This window comes from Myotis yumanensis, unplaced genomic scaffold (assembly GCF_028538775.1).
Source record: "Myotis yumanensis isolate MYYU_CA2020_CCGP unplaced genomic scaffold, mMyoYum1.0.hap1 SCAF_2, whole genome shotgun sequence".
NCBI lineage: Eukaryota > Metazoa > Chordata > Mammalia > Chiroptera > Vespertilionidae > Myotis > Myotis yumanensis.
The window spans coordinates 4,653,703-4,668,579 of record NW_027223753.1 but is presented as its reverse complement, the minus strand read 5'-3'; the positions used below and the strand labels follow the sequence as shown (position 1 = coordinate 4,668,579).

Below are 14,877 nucleotides of genomic sequence, written 5' to 3'. Positions count from 1 at the left end.
ATTCTCAATTCAAACCCCTACAAGGGCTTTTCTTTCATTTCAATAAGTGCTCCCATGCTCCCTCCTCATTTCTGACTTTCTTTTTTGCCATTACTGCTTCCGCCTTGGCTGTTTGGATATGCCAGGCATGCTTATGCTTTCCCCAGGTAACTACACAACTTGCCCCCTTACTTCCTTTCAGTTGGGTGATCCCTTAACAGTGATTACCTTACATAAGTTAACAACCCTTGCATCCCCTTTGCCCAGCTTAATTTTTCTCCATAGCACTTATCACCAGCTGTTATGCTATGTCTTTACTTGTTTATTATCTCCTCCCTCCCCTACTAACCTGTAAGCTCTCTAAGGCAGCGGTCACCTACCTTTCGGACCTCATGGACCACCAGTTGGCCACCGCTGTTCTAAGGGTAGAGAATGTGTGTATTCTCATCATGCATGTTTCTTCAGCTCCGACGGCAGTGCTTGGCACCTAGTAGGTGCTCAGTAAGTAAATATTTGCTGAACTTAGGAAAGAATCGACAGGGACTATGCTCTGGACATTGATGTTTGATGATGTAGGGTTACCACTACAACATCGATGGTCCAGGTCCTGGGAATCCTCATCCCCCACACCCCCATTACTCACTAGTTGCTGGCATCTGGAATTGAGTAGTTCTATTGGCTCTTCTGCTTTTCTCTTTGAATGACATCAGGCTAGCAAAGATGGCAGGGTAATACATTTGGTCACACCCAGTTAGAACAGCTCAGACATAGATAATGGCAAATTGAGTTTGGCTTAGACTTTTGCTTTTAGTCAGAGCTACCTTTCCTTTTCATCTGACTCAGATTCTAAGTGTTTTTAGAAGGACTGCTCCAGTGAGTTTTATGGTTCTATTTTTCCCTTGATATTACTTGTCCCTATGGATTAGAAGTACTTTATGACTGCTTTTGGTTTTTCATATATGTATGAAGTGTAATTGTCTTAAGTATAAAAGTCAGTCTGTCATTTCCATTCATCAAGTGGTCAGAGCTAATGTACCATGGTTTTAAATTTCTTTAATATTGAAGCTCTATAAACTGAAAGAAACACTGTCCAGCTTACCGTTGAACATGTTGTGCAGAGGTAGGAAGCCTGACCAGGTATTCCTGTACATTAAAGATTGAAATAAAACTTCTCTGTGTTTAGTTAACTATGCTTTTTATAGCTTTAAGAAGTGGTTTTTCTCAATGGCAGAGATAGGGCTCATGCTTGTGAAGTTTATAACCAAATGCTTTTTATTTTTTTAGCTGTAGCAAAGTTTGTGCTTTTTCTAATTAGTTTGTAGTGTTGCTGTGTGTGCATGTGTTTATTTTTTTATTGATTTTAGAGAGGAAGGGAGAGGGAGGGAGAGAGAGAGAAACATCAATGATGAGAATCATTGATTGACTGCCTCCTGCATGCCCCCCACTGGGGATCGAGCCCGCAACCTGGGCATGTGCCCTGACCAGAAATCGAGTCATGACTTCCTGGTTCATAGGTTGATCAACCACTGAGCCATGTTGGCTGGGCTTTGTGTATTTTTTAACAGCATTATTGAAATGTAATTTACACCCTATATAATAAAGAGGTAATATGCAAATTAACCCTCATGCCCTCACAAGATGGCTGCCTATGACCAGGCCGACGGGGGGTAGGGGTTAGTGAGGGACGACCAAACGACTGAACAGCAGACTGTGTGGGGCGACCAGACTGGCGGGGGGGGCTGTGAGGGGTGACCAGGCTGGTGGGGGGGCGGGCAGTGAGGGGCAACCAGGCCGGCAAGGGGAGGGCAGTTAGGGCAACCAGGCCAGCAGGGGCGGTAGTAGAGGCGACCAGGCCCGTGGGGTGGGGGGCAGTTGGGGGCGACCAGACCAGCAGGGGGGGCAGTTGGGGGCGATTAGGCTGGTGGGGGGTCAGTTAGGGACGACCAAGCAGGCAGGCAGGTGAGCGATTAGGAGCCAGCGGTCCAGGATTGTGAGGGATGTCCGACTGCTGGACATCCCCCTAGGGATCCTGGATTGGAGAGGGTGCAGCTGGACTGAGGGGACACCCTTTCGCCCTCCTCCCCCGCCCCCCCTTCCTCCATACGAATTTCATGCACCGGGTCTCTAGTATTATATAATTTACCCATGTAAAGTGTACAATTTAATGGCTTTTAGTATATTCACAGATATGTGCAGCTACCACCACCACCACAGCAGTTCTACAACATTTTTATCACCCCCCCAAAGAAACCCCATAACCATAGCAGTCACTCCCCAGCCACCTCCTCCACCTCCAGGCAACTCCCAATCTGCTTTCTGTCTCTATGGATTTATCTTCTCTGGACATTGAATATAGATGGAATCATACAATATGTGGTCTTTTGTGACTGGCTTTTTTCACATAGCACATTTTCCAGTTTCAGCCAGGTTGTAACATTAGTATTTTCTTTCTTTTTATTGCTGAATAACATTTTATTGTATGGATATACCATCTGTTATTTATCCATCTGTTTGGTTTTTGTATTTATTTTTTTCCTACTCTTGGTTTTCTATTTACGGCCCTATTTTGGGAAAGTGAGATTAGGAATTCTATCCCCTTTCACATGAGGGATTTGGTTCATAGGCTTTTGGTTTCCCTGTACTTAGCATTGCGGACACCAGGTTTTCTCTTTAGTTTTGTGACAACAGAAGCTTCCACTTGGCCCATGACCAGAGCAGGTCACCAGTGAGTGATATTACCTTCAGGGCTTGCCAGGAAGCATCAAGATTTTCAGGATATTTACATCTGTTTTCCAAATTCAGCTTCATACATCTGTGTAATTACTATTTCAGGCAGTGTTTTTTAATTAGTCCAGTTTATTTCAGAGAACAAAGAACATGCTACATAATTTTTGTAGTGGTGTTAGCTTTATGGATTCCATATTGGTCAAGCACAATTTTGAATAAACACAGATGCTTAACCCTTTGAAATCCCTGTGATTGACGATTTTGTGTAAAGTACTGGTTCTCAACTGTGAACCATTTTGCTCCCCAGAGGACATGTGGCAATATTTGGAGATATATATTCTGTTGTCCTGATGGGAGCAAGCAGGTTGAGCTACTAAATTTACATAGAGAGAGAGAACAAAGATCATGCACAGGGCAGGCGCCACCCCACCCCCACCCCAATGTGGTCCAAAATGTTCATTGCACCATAGTTGAGAAGCCCTGGTTTCCTTCATCCACTGAGTAGAAGAGACACAACTGTAGGCAATGTGCAAAAAGTAAAAAATTCTGTATGGGATTGGCAAAAACTTCACCTTCAACAGTATGGGGAAGCAATTGCTTGTATTAATGAGTGTGTGTGTTCATTAAAAAAAGGAAGGACTTTGTATTTTTATTTTTAAAATTTCCTTCGGCACCTTTGGTAATTCCTTATGCCTACTTCAAATAAAAAGATTATGTATTTTTGTTATTTAATTTTAAGTTGTTAATTGTAACCTAGAGTTTTGCTCTTTTGGGTACTTCCACCTTTTGCAGGTCCCGTGTTTTGTTATTATGTCTTTTTGGAAGAAATTAAGAGATTTGTCAGAGTCCACCAATCTGAGTTCTCTCAGTTTTCCCCCAAAGCGACTCAGGGAGTTGAGAAAGTGCTACTTACTGTAAGCGTAAACCCACTTCTGACTAAGGGGCATTCATTCTGTGCTTCTGTTTTGATACCACAAAGGCCACTCTCTGAATTTGGCTAGCTCATTCCATCTTGGTTGTGAGGTACTTTCAGTAAGACACGTGTTCTGGGGATGCGTATATAAACTCAGGTTTGGTTGAGTTTACATAGTCCTTAACCCTAAATGTGGAGAGCTATTGGAGGGCGCACACAGCCATTTGCTTACGAGGTTGGGTTTTGTCAGGTGGAAGAACTTCACAATCCATTTATTTTTACATGGAAGAATGATTCTCGCCACCACGCAGTTTCAGATAAAACCCCGTCTTCCCTCTCCGAGGGTTTACAGACCTGCTGACCCCACTTTTCAGTGATTCTCGGGCAAAGTTTGCTGTATTCCCTGCCGCAGGGTGCTGTTTAGGAGAACGACTGCTTCTCATCCAGTGAGTACAAGTGTTAGAGTGACAGTTCCCTTTCCAGAGCGAAAGTCATTACATTTTCTTTCCCAGGATGTGGGAGAAAACTGCTTTCCTTCTTGGGAGGAGAGGGCCAAGCTGGTGTTGTTTCTAAATCTGTCTGTTCAAATTATCAGCATGGATACATGTGGGGAAAGGTGGTACCTATGAAGAGCTAATGACCGTGGCAGTACCGGTTATAACCTGAGCAGCAGGCAGGAATCAGTCAGATGTGGTTCACCTTTAGAAGAACTGCCTTAGAACCTTTCATTGGCTGTGTGTCCGTGTGCAGATAGTATCTTCTTAGATTTCCTTCTGTGGTCTGTAAAGTGGGCATGGTGACTTCTGTTTGGTTCAGTTTATTGACTTGTTGAGAGAAAGGATTAAATGGGATTATGGTAGGGATCTGTAAACTCCTAGTTGTTACAAAGATGCTGTTGTATTGTCTACTTTGTAGATAATTTCTAGTAAATTGAGGTGACAACTGCCTTTCTCAGTGCCATCTGGTTCCTCTCTGGGTCCCTTTATCAAATGTCACATTAATATTGTATGTTGGTCATTGTATAATGAGGCCCAGAAAAAATTATAATGCTATAAGAAACGCAGAGGAAAAATATTTATATCCTCACCAAGTTATATATTAGAGTCAAATGTAAATGGTAATTAGATTCACTTTTGCTTTGGAATATCACTGTTCTTAGTTATCTGAAAGTTGGGGAGACACACACACATTTTGTTGACACCTTCTCTATTGTTTCTTAAATATTTCTTTCTAACTCACTCTTGGCAGAAACGACTCTGATTTCTTTGTAAATAGAAACACAATATGTGATTTTGTAGGGATACTGTTGAGTACAAATTTGGATTTCTTTCTTTTTGAGTGCTAAAATAACATTTTTACAAAGTTTTCTGGAGCAGTTATCTTATTTACCTTAGGAAGAGTGATCTTTTTCTTAAATTTATCAGAAGTCTGTATTGCATCCAAGAGGTTTTCAGCCTAAGCTTGCTCTTTTTGGTCTGCTGGTAGACCTGGGTACCTTTTCAATGTCAGGGGAATGTTTTAACAACGGTGTCAGCTGATAGTTTTCTTTCTTGCATGATTGGCTTGTTCATAACTTAACCTCTGAACTTAAGCCTGATAGAGAAAATAATATGTTTCTGTATTTTCAGTTGCTATCACCAGTGGTTTACAGGGATTTGGGAATTTATTACTGTCTGTTTAACAGATGATTTATCTAGGCAGAAGTTTTGCAGGCCCTAGAATAATTTTTCTTGAAATATATTTAAAAATTTGAAATAACTATCTGAAAGCATATTTCCTATGGAGAAGGAAGTATTCTTGGTTTGTGCTACATGTTTCACCTTTCTGACTTTGGTCATAGAGTGTCAGCGTTATTGCTTCATTAGTCTGTCTCCCAAAGATGGTTCTTAACATACTTTATTTTCCTGAATGCAAGGGGTATTTGAAGTGTTTTTAAAGTGATGTTTTTTTCTGGTATTAGGCTAAATACCTGATAAAAGTATGTGATAATTTGGAAAAAGTATATGATAATTTTTATGATTTTGACATGACCAATGAGAATTTTCTCTGCTTCTGAGCATATAATTGAAAATGGCTTTGTTTGTTGTTGTCAAAGTAAAGAGGACCAATCTTTTGTTTGCATATGTTTTTTAAAAATTTTTTTTTTTTTTTAGATATATTTTATTGATTTTTTACAGAGAGGAAGGGAGAGAGATAGAGAGTTAGAAACATCGATGAGAGAGAAACATCGATCAGCTGCCTCCTGCACATCTCCTACTGGGGATGTGCCCGCAACCCAAGTACATGCCCTTGACCGGAATCGAACCTGGGACCCTTCAGTCCGCAGGCCGACGCTCTATCCACTGAGCCAAACCGGTTTCGGCTTGTTTGCATATGTTTTTTATCTGACCCTAATAACATGAGAAACAGATGGTTCTCATATTGATCAGTTGTCTCCTTTATTTTATTTTATTTTTTCCAATAGAGCATTGAAGGCAAGGATTCTGAGTTTTCCCCTCATTGTATCTTTAGTTCCTAACACCTGGCACATAGATAATGTTTGGTACAGGTTGTTGAACACTTTAGATAAGATATTGAGGAAGATAATAAAAAATTACAAAAGATAAATTACTAATTATTATGTCTGTTCCAAACTGATTTGTAAACAAAACATTTTTTTCCCTCCTATGAAATTTTTATTAGAATTGTATTGGGTTGAAATTTGGTATTCACTCTTCTCATTTTAAATCCTTAACTTCACACTTTTCTTGTTGGGTTTAGTTCTAGGGAGGAATTTATTAGGGAAGCTATTAATAGTGGAAATTTAGAAGAATGTAATAACCATCTAATAGTCCCTAATGATAGGAGGTTATTTTTGGGAGCTGTTATGTTTGGTGAAGGCAGAGATAATACATCTTTAGAGAAACCATTTTTCTTGGAAAATAACTAGAATAGTAGACTTAGAAGATGTGAACAGTTGTAATAGAAGGCAAAGGGATCTTGTTTTGAAGTTGTCATTTTATTTGAGCCAACTCTTATGTTTATTGTTGTTGGAAGGCACTCTGGAAATCTTATGTTTATTGTTGGGAGGAAATCTGGAAATTTGGGGAAGTGGATAGAAAGAGTCATCAGAAGTTTGTAACACTTTGGACATTTTCTAAGGCTATCCAATTTTGTTTTTTGGGTGGAAATAATTTTTACTATAGGTTCTTTACCTTTTAAATTAATTTTATGGCTATGAAGTGCCTTTTATATAATTGTACCCATTATATGTTGTCTATTAAGGTACACTTTTTCCTTAAAAAGGAGGAACAATTGGTATCTAGAAAGTATAGTTCAGGGGTCCTCAAACTACGGCCCGCGGGCCACATGCAAATACAAATATTGTATTTGTTCCCGTTTTGTTTTTTTACTTCAAAATAAGATATGTGCAGTGTGCATAGGAATTTGTTCACAGTTTTTTTTTAAACTATAGTCCGGCCTCCAACGGTCTGAGGGACAGTGAACTGGCCCCCTATTTAAAAAGTTTGAGGACCCCTGGTGTAGTTCATCTTATACATTCAGACATTTTTCATTATTGCTGTTGTAGAAAATCTCAAACCATATACTAGCTGAAGCTGAGGCCAAAACTATATATAATTAAAAATTTTTATCACTTGTACCTCCCCCCCCATGGCTCATGAGAAGTTTTTAGGGCTAAAGTATGAGTAAGAGATTTATTAAACAAGACATTTCAGGGAGCCCTAGCTGGTTTGCCTCAGTGGATAGAGCATCGGCCTGCGGACTGAAGGGTCACAGGTTCGATTCCGGTCAAGGGCACATGCCTGGGTTGTGGGCTAGAATCCCAGTAGGGGGCGTGCAGGAGGCAGCCGATCAATGATTCTCATATTGATGTTTCTCTCTCTCTCCCTCTCCTTTCCTCACTGAAATAAATAAAAATATATTTTTAAAAAACATTTCAGGGAAAAAATATGAGGAAGTGATAAAGTAAAATCAGTTTCTCTCTTTTTTTCTCCTAGCATTTTTGAAACGTTGGGGTTGTTGGAGTGGTTGGATTTTCCCTGGAATTGAGTGAGAAATTCAGAAGACTGAAGCCCAGGCTTACTGTCTACCTTTCACGGAGGCCTAGCCGTGAGAGGACAGAAGAAGGCACGTGGCGAATCATGACAGCGGACAAAGACAAAGACAAAGACAAAGAGAAGGACCGGGACCGAGATCGGGACCGAGAGAGAGATAAAAGAGACAAAGTAAGAGAGAGTGAGAATTCAAGGCCACGCAGGAGCTGTACCTTGGAAGGAGGAGCCAAAAATTATGCTGAGAGTGATCACAGCGAAGATGAGGACAATGACAACAATAGTGCCACCACAGAGGAGTCCACGAAGAAGAACAAAAAGAAGCCACCGAAAAAAAAATCTCGCTATGAAAGGACAGACACTGGCGAGATAACCTCTTACATCACCGAGGACGATGTTGTTTACAGACCAGGAGGTGAGGAGCATTACATGTGGGTCTTTAGTGTTTGTGGAGGGGAAATGGCATCCGCTGTCAGGTGCCCTTTCACCTGGTAAAGCAGGCCTGGAGCCCAGAAGGGTCAGTGGTAGTTGGGGTGGACAAACTCCAGGTAGGAAGCACGCTGACTCACTTTTGGCCGGTCGGATGTGCTCGCTCTTGCTTCTTGCTTGTGTCTGCCTCAGCACGGGCTTCTCTCCTGGTTTGTGCACTTTGCAGTTCTCTCTTGTTTGCTCATGTTGCTGCTTCTCTCCCTTCACCATCTGCTCAGTGGTTTTCATCTTCTGGCTTCTTCACACAAATTAGGATACAGTGACTCTGGTGGGACAAATAAACCTTAAGATTCTTGGAAACAGGAAATTTTACATTGGCCACGGAAGTGACCAGAAGCTAGGGAGGTATTTTTAATGGCCTTTGATCAAGGTTTATTTCTTCTGATAACCTTTTCTGAAGAATCGAGCTTCAGGTTCTCTAATCAATGATAATAGCTGAAGCCAAGTAACCTGCTTTCCTGGAAAAGCTCATATTGCACCTTCTACAGAAGGATAGTAAGTCCTTCCTGCTTGATATTTAGAAGAGGACTGTTGCTAAGGGCTTACTTACATGGTGTTTGGGAAGAACTGAGGACCCTTGTGAAATGTGAAAAAAAAAATAGATCTCTTTGGACTAAATATGTTGTTATAAAGGACAATATATTATGTTCATTAGGTGTACTGAGGTATAGCATTGTTTGGAGAAGAGACAGGCTTAGGTTTCAGATGAGATGCAGAGAAACAAGTGATTCAGAACCTGTTGGGCACCAGCAAAACTCTCTTTTCCATTTGATATATTGTGTGTATTAAGATACTTTTCTTACAGAAGTCAGTAAAATTAGCTAAAAATCATTTTGTTTGAATTACTTATAGTGCTCAGAAAGGACATGAATTTCATATGAGCTGTAATGAACAGATTAAAGGCCTCCCAGTTTGAAGCTTTTCCACGAAAGGGAGATTATAAGGAGATTGTTGTGTCATTACTGAGGTGTAACTGTTTTGAACCTCACATAAAGTACCATATTCTCCCTCTACCTCCCATATAGGAATTAGTTTTGAATTTCAAAAGAATCAATATTAGAACTTATACAGATAAGCTTGTATTCACAACTACAATTTCTTGGTTGATGATTAACCTAGAAGAAAGATACTTACATAATATAAAATTACCAAAGTTCAGGTTGTAGAGAGATTAGAGCTCTGGTGTAGAGATAATAACATGTAGGTTCTGTACTATCAGTGTCTTTGATTTAGACTTAGATATTGGACAGTAAGAATTACTTAGCCACTGAAGACTGTCTCTTTATAGAGTTACCACAAAATGCTTGCTATTTAGTTCTAGATCATGAGAAATGAACAGAATGTGTTAACTCCTTTAGATATAGATTATAGTATGATAGCTTAAAGTAAGAACTTACTTGTTATCCTTTTCTCTTGCTGCATAATAATTCAGTGTGGTAATGCAATCATTTGGATCACTGCCTTGTGCGGTGTTGAATGCCTGCCTCTCTTTCCGTGGAACGTTATTCCTGTGTCAGCAGACATAATACTTCCCCCAAATGTTTGTAGTCAAATATGTGTGGGAGATGCTGCACACAGCGCCCCTCTCAGGAGAGAGAGTCGTAATTCATGACTCAGAGAAGCCCTGCAGTTCAGGAAACCTCTTTAACAGTAAAAACAGAAGACAAAGCACCCTGCCCTTTTCTCCACTTATGGGACTATGCCCCCTGTTTCTTCTGAATATCTCCCCAAGAAAAACCAGTTTCAAGAAAACTAGTTTGAGAACTGATGCACATTCTTATCGCACCTTCTACAGAAGGATAGTAAGTCCTTCCTGCTTGATGTTTAGAAGAGGGCTGTTGCTAAGGGCTTATTTACATGGTGTTTGGGAAGAACTGAGGACCCTTGTGAAATGCGGAGGGGGGGGGCCCAGATCTCTTTGGACTAAATATGTTGTTATAAAGGATCTATAGAAACCCAAACTGGTTTGAACGTTTTCTAGGGCATTCAGGGCATGACCACTTTGTGCAGGGCTCCTTGTGCTTGGGTGGGTGCCCTGTCAGGTTTGGTGGGTGCTTGGCTCTGTAGTAAGGAGACTGTCTTTGACTTCCTCAGTGGTTTCCTTTCTTTTTGGGGGATGCATTAGAAGCTAAGTGACTTGGTTGCCTTCTTTAAAAAGTTTCTTTCTAAGTGGAGGGTTGTTAAATATTGCCTATTCTTTAGGATACCTAAACTGAAGAACCAGAAGTCGGGTACAGTGATTAGATTCCCAGATGGGACTGGATTTTTTTTCTTTCCTTTGTCTTCCTTTCTGGTCTTTTTCATTCTTGGTGCAGAGGACTACAATAACACCTTTTGTTAGTGATGAAAAACCATTATCCTCCCCCAGGGGCAGAGAGTTAGTCTGTTTAGTTGTATCTTGATGTTTAGGTGGGAACCTGTGGGACATCATAAGGGGTTTCTTCATTAGATTATTAGTTGTTGAATAGTAGATCTTTTATGCTCATTTGTTTCTTTAAGGGATAAAGCACAGATTTTTCTTTTGGCTTTGTACTCTTCTGAATTGGTTTTAATATTCAGATTAAGTCTACATTATAGGTACCTCTCAAAATGTCATTAAGAATGAGCCCAGTAGTGAGTGATGCCATGAGGATAAAAATAGACTGTTATGTAACTGTACTACTTATCCTAGGGTAGAGGTGGGGAGCCTTTTCTCTGCCACAGGTTATTTGGATATTTCTGACATCATTTGAGGGCCATACAAAATTATCAACTTAAAAAGTAGCCTGCTATATTGGTCAGACATTTAATTAATTCACCACTAATGCCTTAGCAGGGCCAGACTGAATGATAAGGCTGGATGTTCCCCACCCCTGTCCTCGGGGAACAGGTCAGTAATCAGATTATGTGGTCTGAGAAGAATGTGATTTTATTGACAAATGGGTATTATTTAGAATGTATCACTTGCTAAGGTTTAACCTCATGCATGTCAAAACCAGCTTTTTTGCCCCAGCTCCTTCTTTCTGGTATTATTTTTATTTCATTTATAGGAGCTCAGCGTGATGGACATTTAATTACATTGCCCAGGTTCCTATTTGCTTCGGGGCCTTTGCACTTGCTCTTGTCACAGGCTCGTGAGCCAGAACCCCCCAGCCCCCACGTAGGCAGACACACTTACCTAATCCTTCCCCTTTCTCAGCTCTTTCCTTCCAGGGTCACTGCCTTTCCTCTCCCGGGTTACCCAGATTTCATCCAGAGAGACTGTCATAGCATCATGTCTCTTTTCTTCCAGCACAATACTCTTCTACTTTTTGTCTGTTATTGTTTTAAGGTTAATATCTCCTCCATAAAAGCAGCAGCTCTGTTTTTGCTTTTCATTGTATTCCTGGCATCTATGACAATAGTGTACACATAGTGTGCATTCCATAATATTTGTCAAATAAAGAAATTCCTGAAAACCTTTCAAAGATTTATTGACTGGTTAATGATGTCAAAATTAGAATAATGCATCTGAAAGTCTATTTTGAATCATTTATTTCCTAATGATTGATTTAACTGACTTGTTCTAAAATAAAAAAAGAAACAGAAACTTTGTGGTGCTCTGTTATATATTGCCCCTGGGTCTAATCTGACTTCTTTGTTGTCTGTCATCCGTTGCTCTACTTTTGAGATGACTGTCACGGTAACAAATTGATTTATTACATAGCTGTGTGCAGTCAGATTCCCCTTTTGGGCTTCTTTAGCATAACATACTGATTTCTAAAGCTTGCTGTGGGCAGCATATTAATTTCTTTCTACTGTCCCCCTCCCCCAGCTTTATTGAGATATAATTAACATATAACAATATGTACAATGTAGTGATTTTTTATATGTATATATTGCAAAATAATTACCACAAGCATTCATAAGCTAACATAGTTGCAATTTGTTTTGTGATGAGAATTTTACAAATCTCATAACTTTCAAATATACAATATACAGTGCAGAATTGTTAATTATAGTCAGTCTGCTGTACAGTATGTCCCCAGAAGTTATTCATCTTATAACTGGCAGTTTGTATGCTTCAGCCACCTTCACCAATCCCTCCCTTCTTCCCCTTTTCTCCCCCCAAAATCACTAATCTGTTCTGTTTGGGGTTTTTTTTAGATTCCACTAGTAAATGAGATCATACAATGTTTGTCTTTCCCATCTGACTTTTTCAGTCAGGGTTCATTCATGTGGTTGCAAATGACAGGATTTTCTTCTTTTTTTTATGGCTGAATATTTCATTGTATATACACTACATTTTCTTTATGCATTCTTCCCTTGATGGACACTGAGGTTGCTTCCAGGTCTTGGCTATTGTAAATAATGCTAAAATGAACCCAGGGTGCGGATAGCTCTTGGAGATAGTGACTTTATTTCCTTCAGCTCTAGACTCAGTGGAGCTTGCGGGATCATATGGTAGTTACGTTTTTGCTTTTCTGAGGAACCACCATACTATTTTCCATAGTGGCGGTGCCAATTTGCATGCCCACGAACAGTGTATCCACTATTTTCAGTTAGATACTGTGGCTCCTTTATTCCTGATCAGGTAAACAGTAAAAATTCAAATTATTGGTAGGTACATTTTCATTTTGGCATGTCAATTTTGTTTTCTCTTTTGATTATCCATTTCTTGTATTCTGTTATATTAACTGATGATTTTGTTTGACACTAGACATATGATTCCTAGAATAACAGAAATCTCCATCACATATGAGAGGGGGAAAATCAAGATCCAGGATTTTCAAGTTTGATATGTCTGTGTTCCTTCTACATTTTGACCAGAGTGTGAAATTTTACTTGAAGATAAATTTTATATATAAAAGACAATGAGCCTTTTGTTGTTGTTATGAGGATTTTCCCCCCATCTCTTTTCAGAGAGATTGGAAGTGGGGTGCGGAGGGGGGACTATTTGCTTCAGGGCCTTTGTCACAGGCTAGTGAGCCAGAACCCCCTAGCCCCCACGTAGGCAGACACACTTACCTAATCCTTCCCCTTTCTCAGCTCTTTCCTTCCAGGGAAACATTGGTGTGAGAGAGACATATCAACTGGTTGCCTTCCACACCTGCCCCTATTGGGGGCAGGGAGTGAACTCACAACCCATGGACTTGCCCTTGACTGGGAATCGAACCCAAGACCTTTTGCAGGCTGTCGCTCTAACCACTGAGAAACACCAGCCAGGGCCAAAGAACTTTTAAGTTTGTGGTTTATGAAATCTTAGGTGAAATAAACATTTCTCTTTTTTATTTTCAAATTTTCCTCATTATTATCAAGAATTGGTGACTTGAATTGAAAAAGGACCTAGAACCTAGAATTGATTATACATTGAAGATTGAGGTGTTCATTTCTTTTGATGCAAATGGAATTTAAGGTGGAAAAAAATCCAAAGTAAACAAAATGAAACGTGGGGATCTAGTTTGCATCAAAACTCAAGTTAAAAGTAGACTGGTTAATCAAGCATAATGTTGAGTGGACACAAAAGAGCGTAATACTATATGGTTCCTTTCTATACATTTTAAAAACAGGCAGAGCTAATCTTTAGTGTTTTGAAGTCAGGACAGTGGTTACACTCAGGTGTTGGCATCTGGGAGGGAGCATCCGGGGACCCGCAGGGGTCAGGTCCTGCCTTTTTTCCAGAGGACAGGCTGGTCACATGGGTTGGGTTTGATTACTTCGTGAGAATTTATCATGCTTTGCACTTTTTTGAATGTGTGCTATTATACTTCAATGAAAATTTTACTAAAAAAGAAATAAAAACATTAAACTGTTTTCTTTTTTTTTTTTTTAAAATATATTTTATTGATTCTTTACAGAGAGGAAGGGAGAGAGATAGAGAGTTAGAAACATCGATCAGCTGCCTCCTGCACATCTCCTACTGGGGATACGCCCGCAACCAAGGTACATGCCCCTGACCGGAATCGAACCCGGGACCCTTCAGTCCGCAGGCCGACGCTCTATCCACTGAGCCAAACCGGTTTCGGCTAAACTGTTTTCTTAATGGATAATTTTCCTTTGATTCAAGTTCCTATTTAAAGAGGAAGGGAGGAGCTGGTAGCATGTCTCGAGATTAGCTCCTGATTTTTTACTGAGGGATTGGTCTCTGACCTGTTAAGAGGCCAAATTGTTTCCAAGTCTTAATTCTCTGAATACAGGTAATTGAAAGCTCATTGCTGACAATTACTCAGATAAACATTTCCTCTTTAAAATAAAGCAAACAAAACTCTGGCATTTGGTGCTTTAGCTCGTTGGAATTTTAGTTCATCGTGACATGCAAATGGAGGTGTCTTCTTGAGGCACCCTTTTCCTGGGGGTGAGACGTTTTCTGATGATTGCAGAAGATTTTTGTGTAAAGAAAAATGAATTCTGGCATAAAGGAACCTTTAGACCCTGCTTGAGTGAAAGTGGTTTGGCATGTGTTACAAGTTTATTTGAACTTAATAAACCTAATACTAATCTGCTTAAAGCCTTCAGTGGACGCCTATTGCCAGTAGGATCAAGTCCAAAATCTTCACCTGGCACACCAGACTTCCCGTGATGCAATTGCATATCTGCACAGCATCTTCAGACCTTACTTCTAGTTGGGAGGGAGCACAATGAGGCATTGTATTAGTTTGCTAGGCGGACATAACAAAGCACTACAGACTGAGCGGCTAGCAACAGAAATATGATTGTCTCAGTTTTGTGGGCTGGAAGTGCCAGTTCAAGGCATGGGCA

General features: G+C 40.1%; 1 protein-coding gene across 6 annotated transcripts in view; it reads left to right on the top strand.

Annotated features, from left to right (window-relative positions):
* RERE (arginine-glutamic acid dipeptide repeats) overlaps positions 1 to 14,877 on the top strand; it is a 392,160-nt gene that overhangs the window by 135,268 nt on the left and 242,015 nt on the right. For all 6 annotated transcript variants that reach the window (XM_070404007.1, XM_070404013.1, XM_070404012.1 and 3 more), the window contains exon 2: positions 7,618 to 8,086. In XM_070404007.1, coding sequence (XP_070260108.1) covers positions 7,762 to 8,086 — 325 coding nt within the window. In that variant the 5' untranslated portion in view covers positions 7,618 to 7,761. The remainder of the gene's footprint in view (positions 1 to 7,617; positions 8,087 to 14,877) is intronic.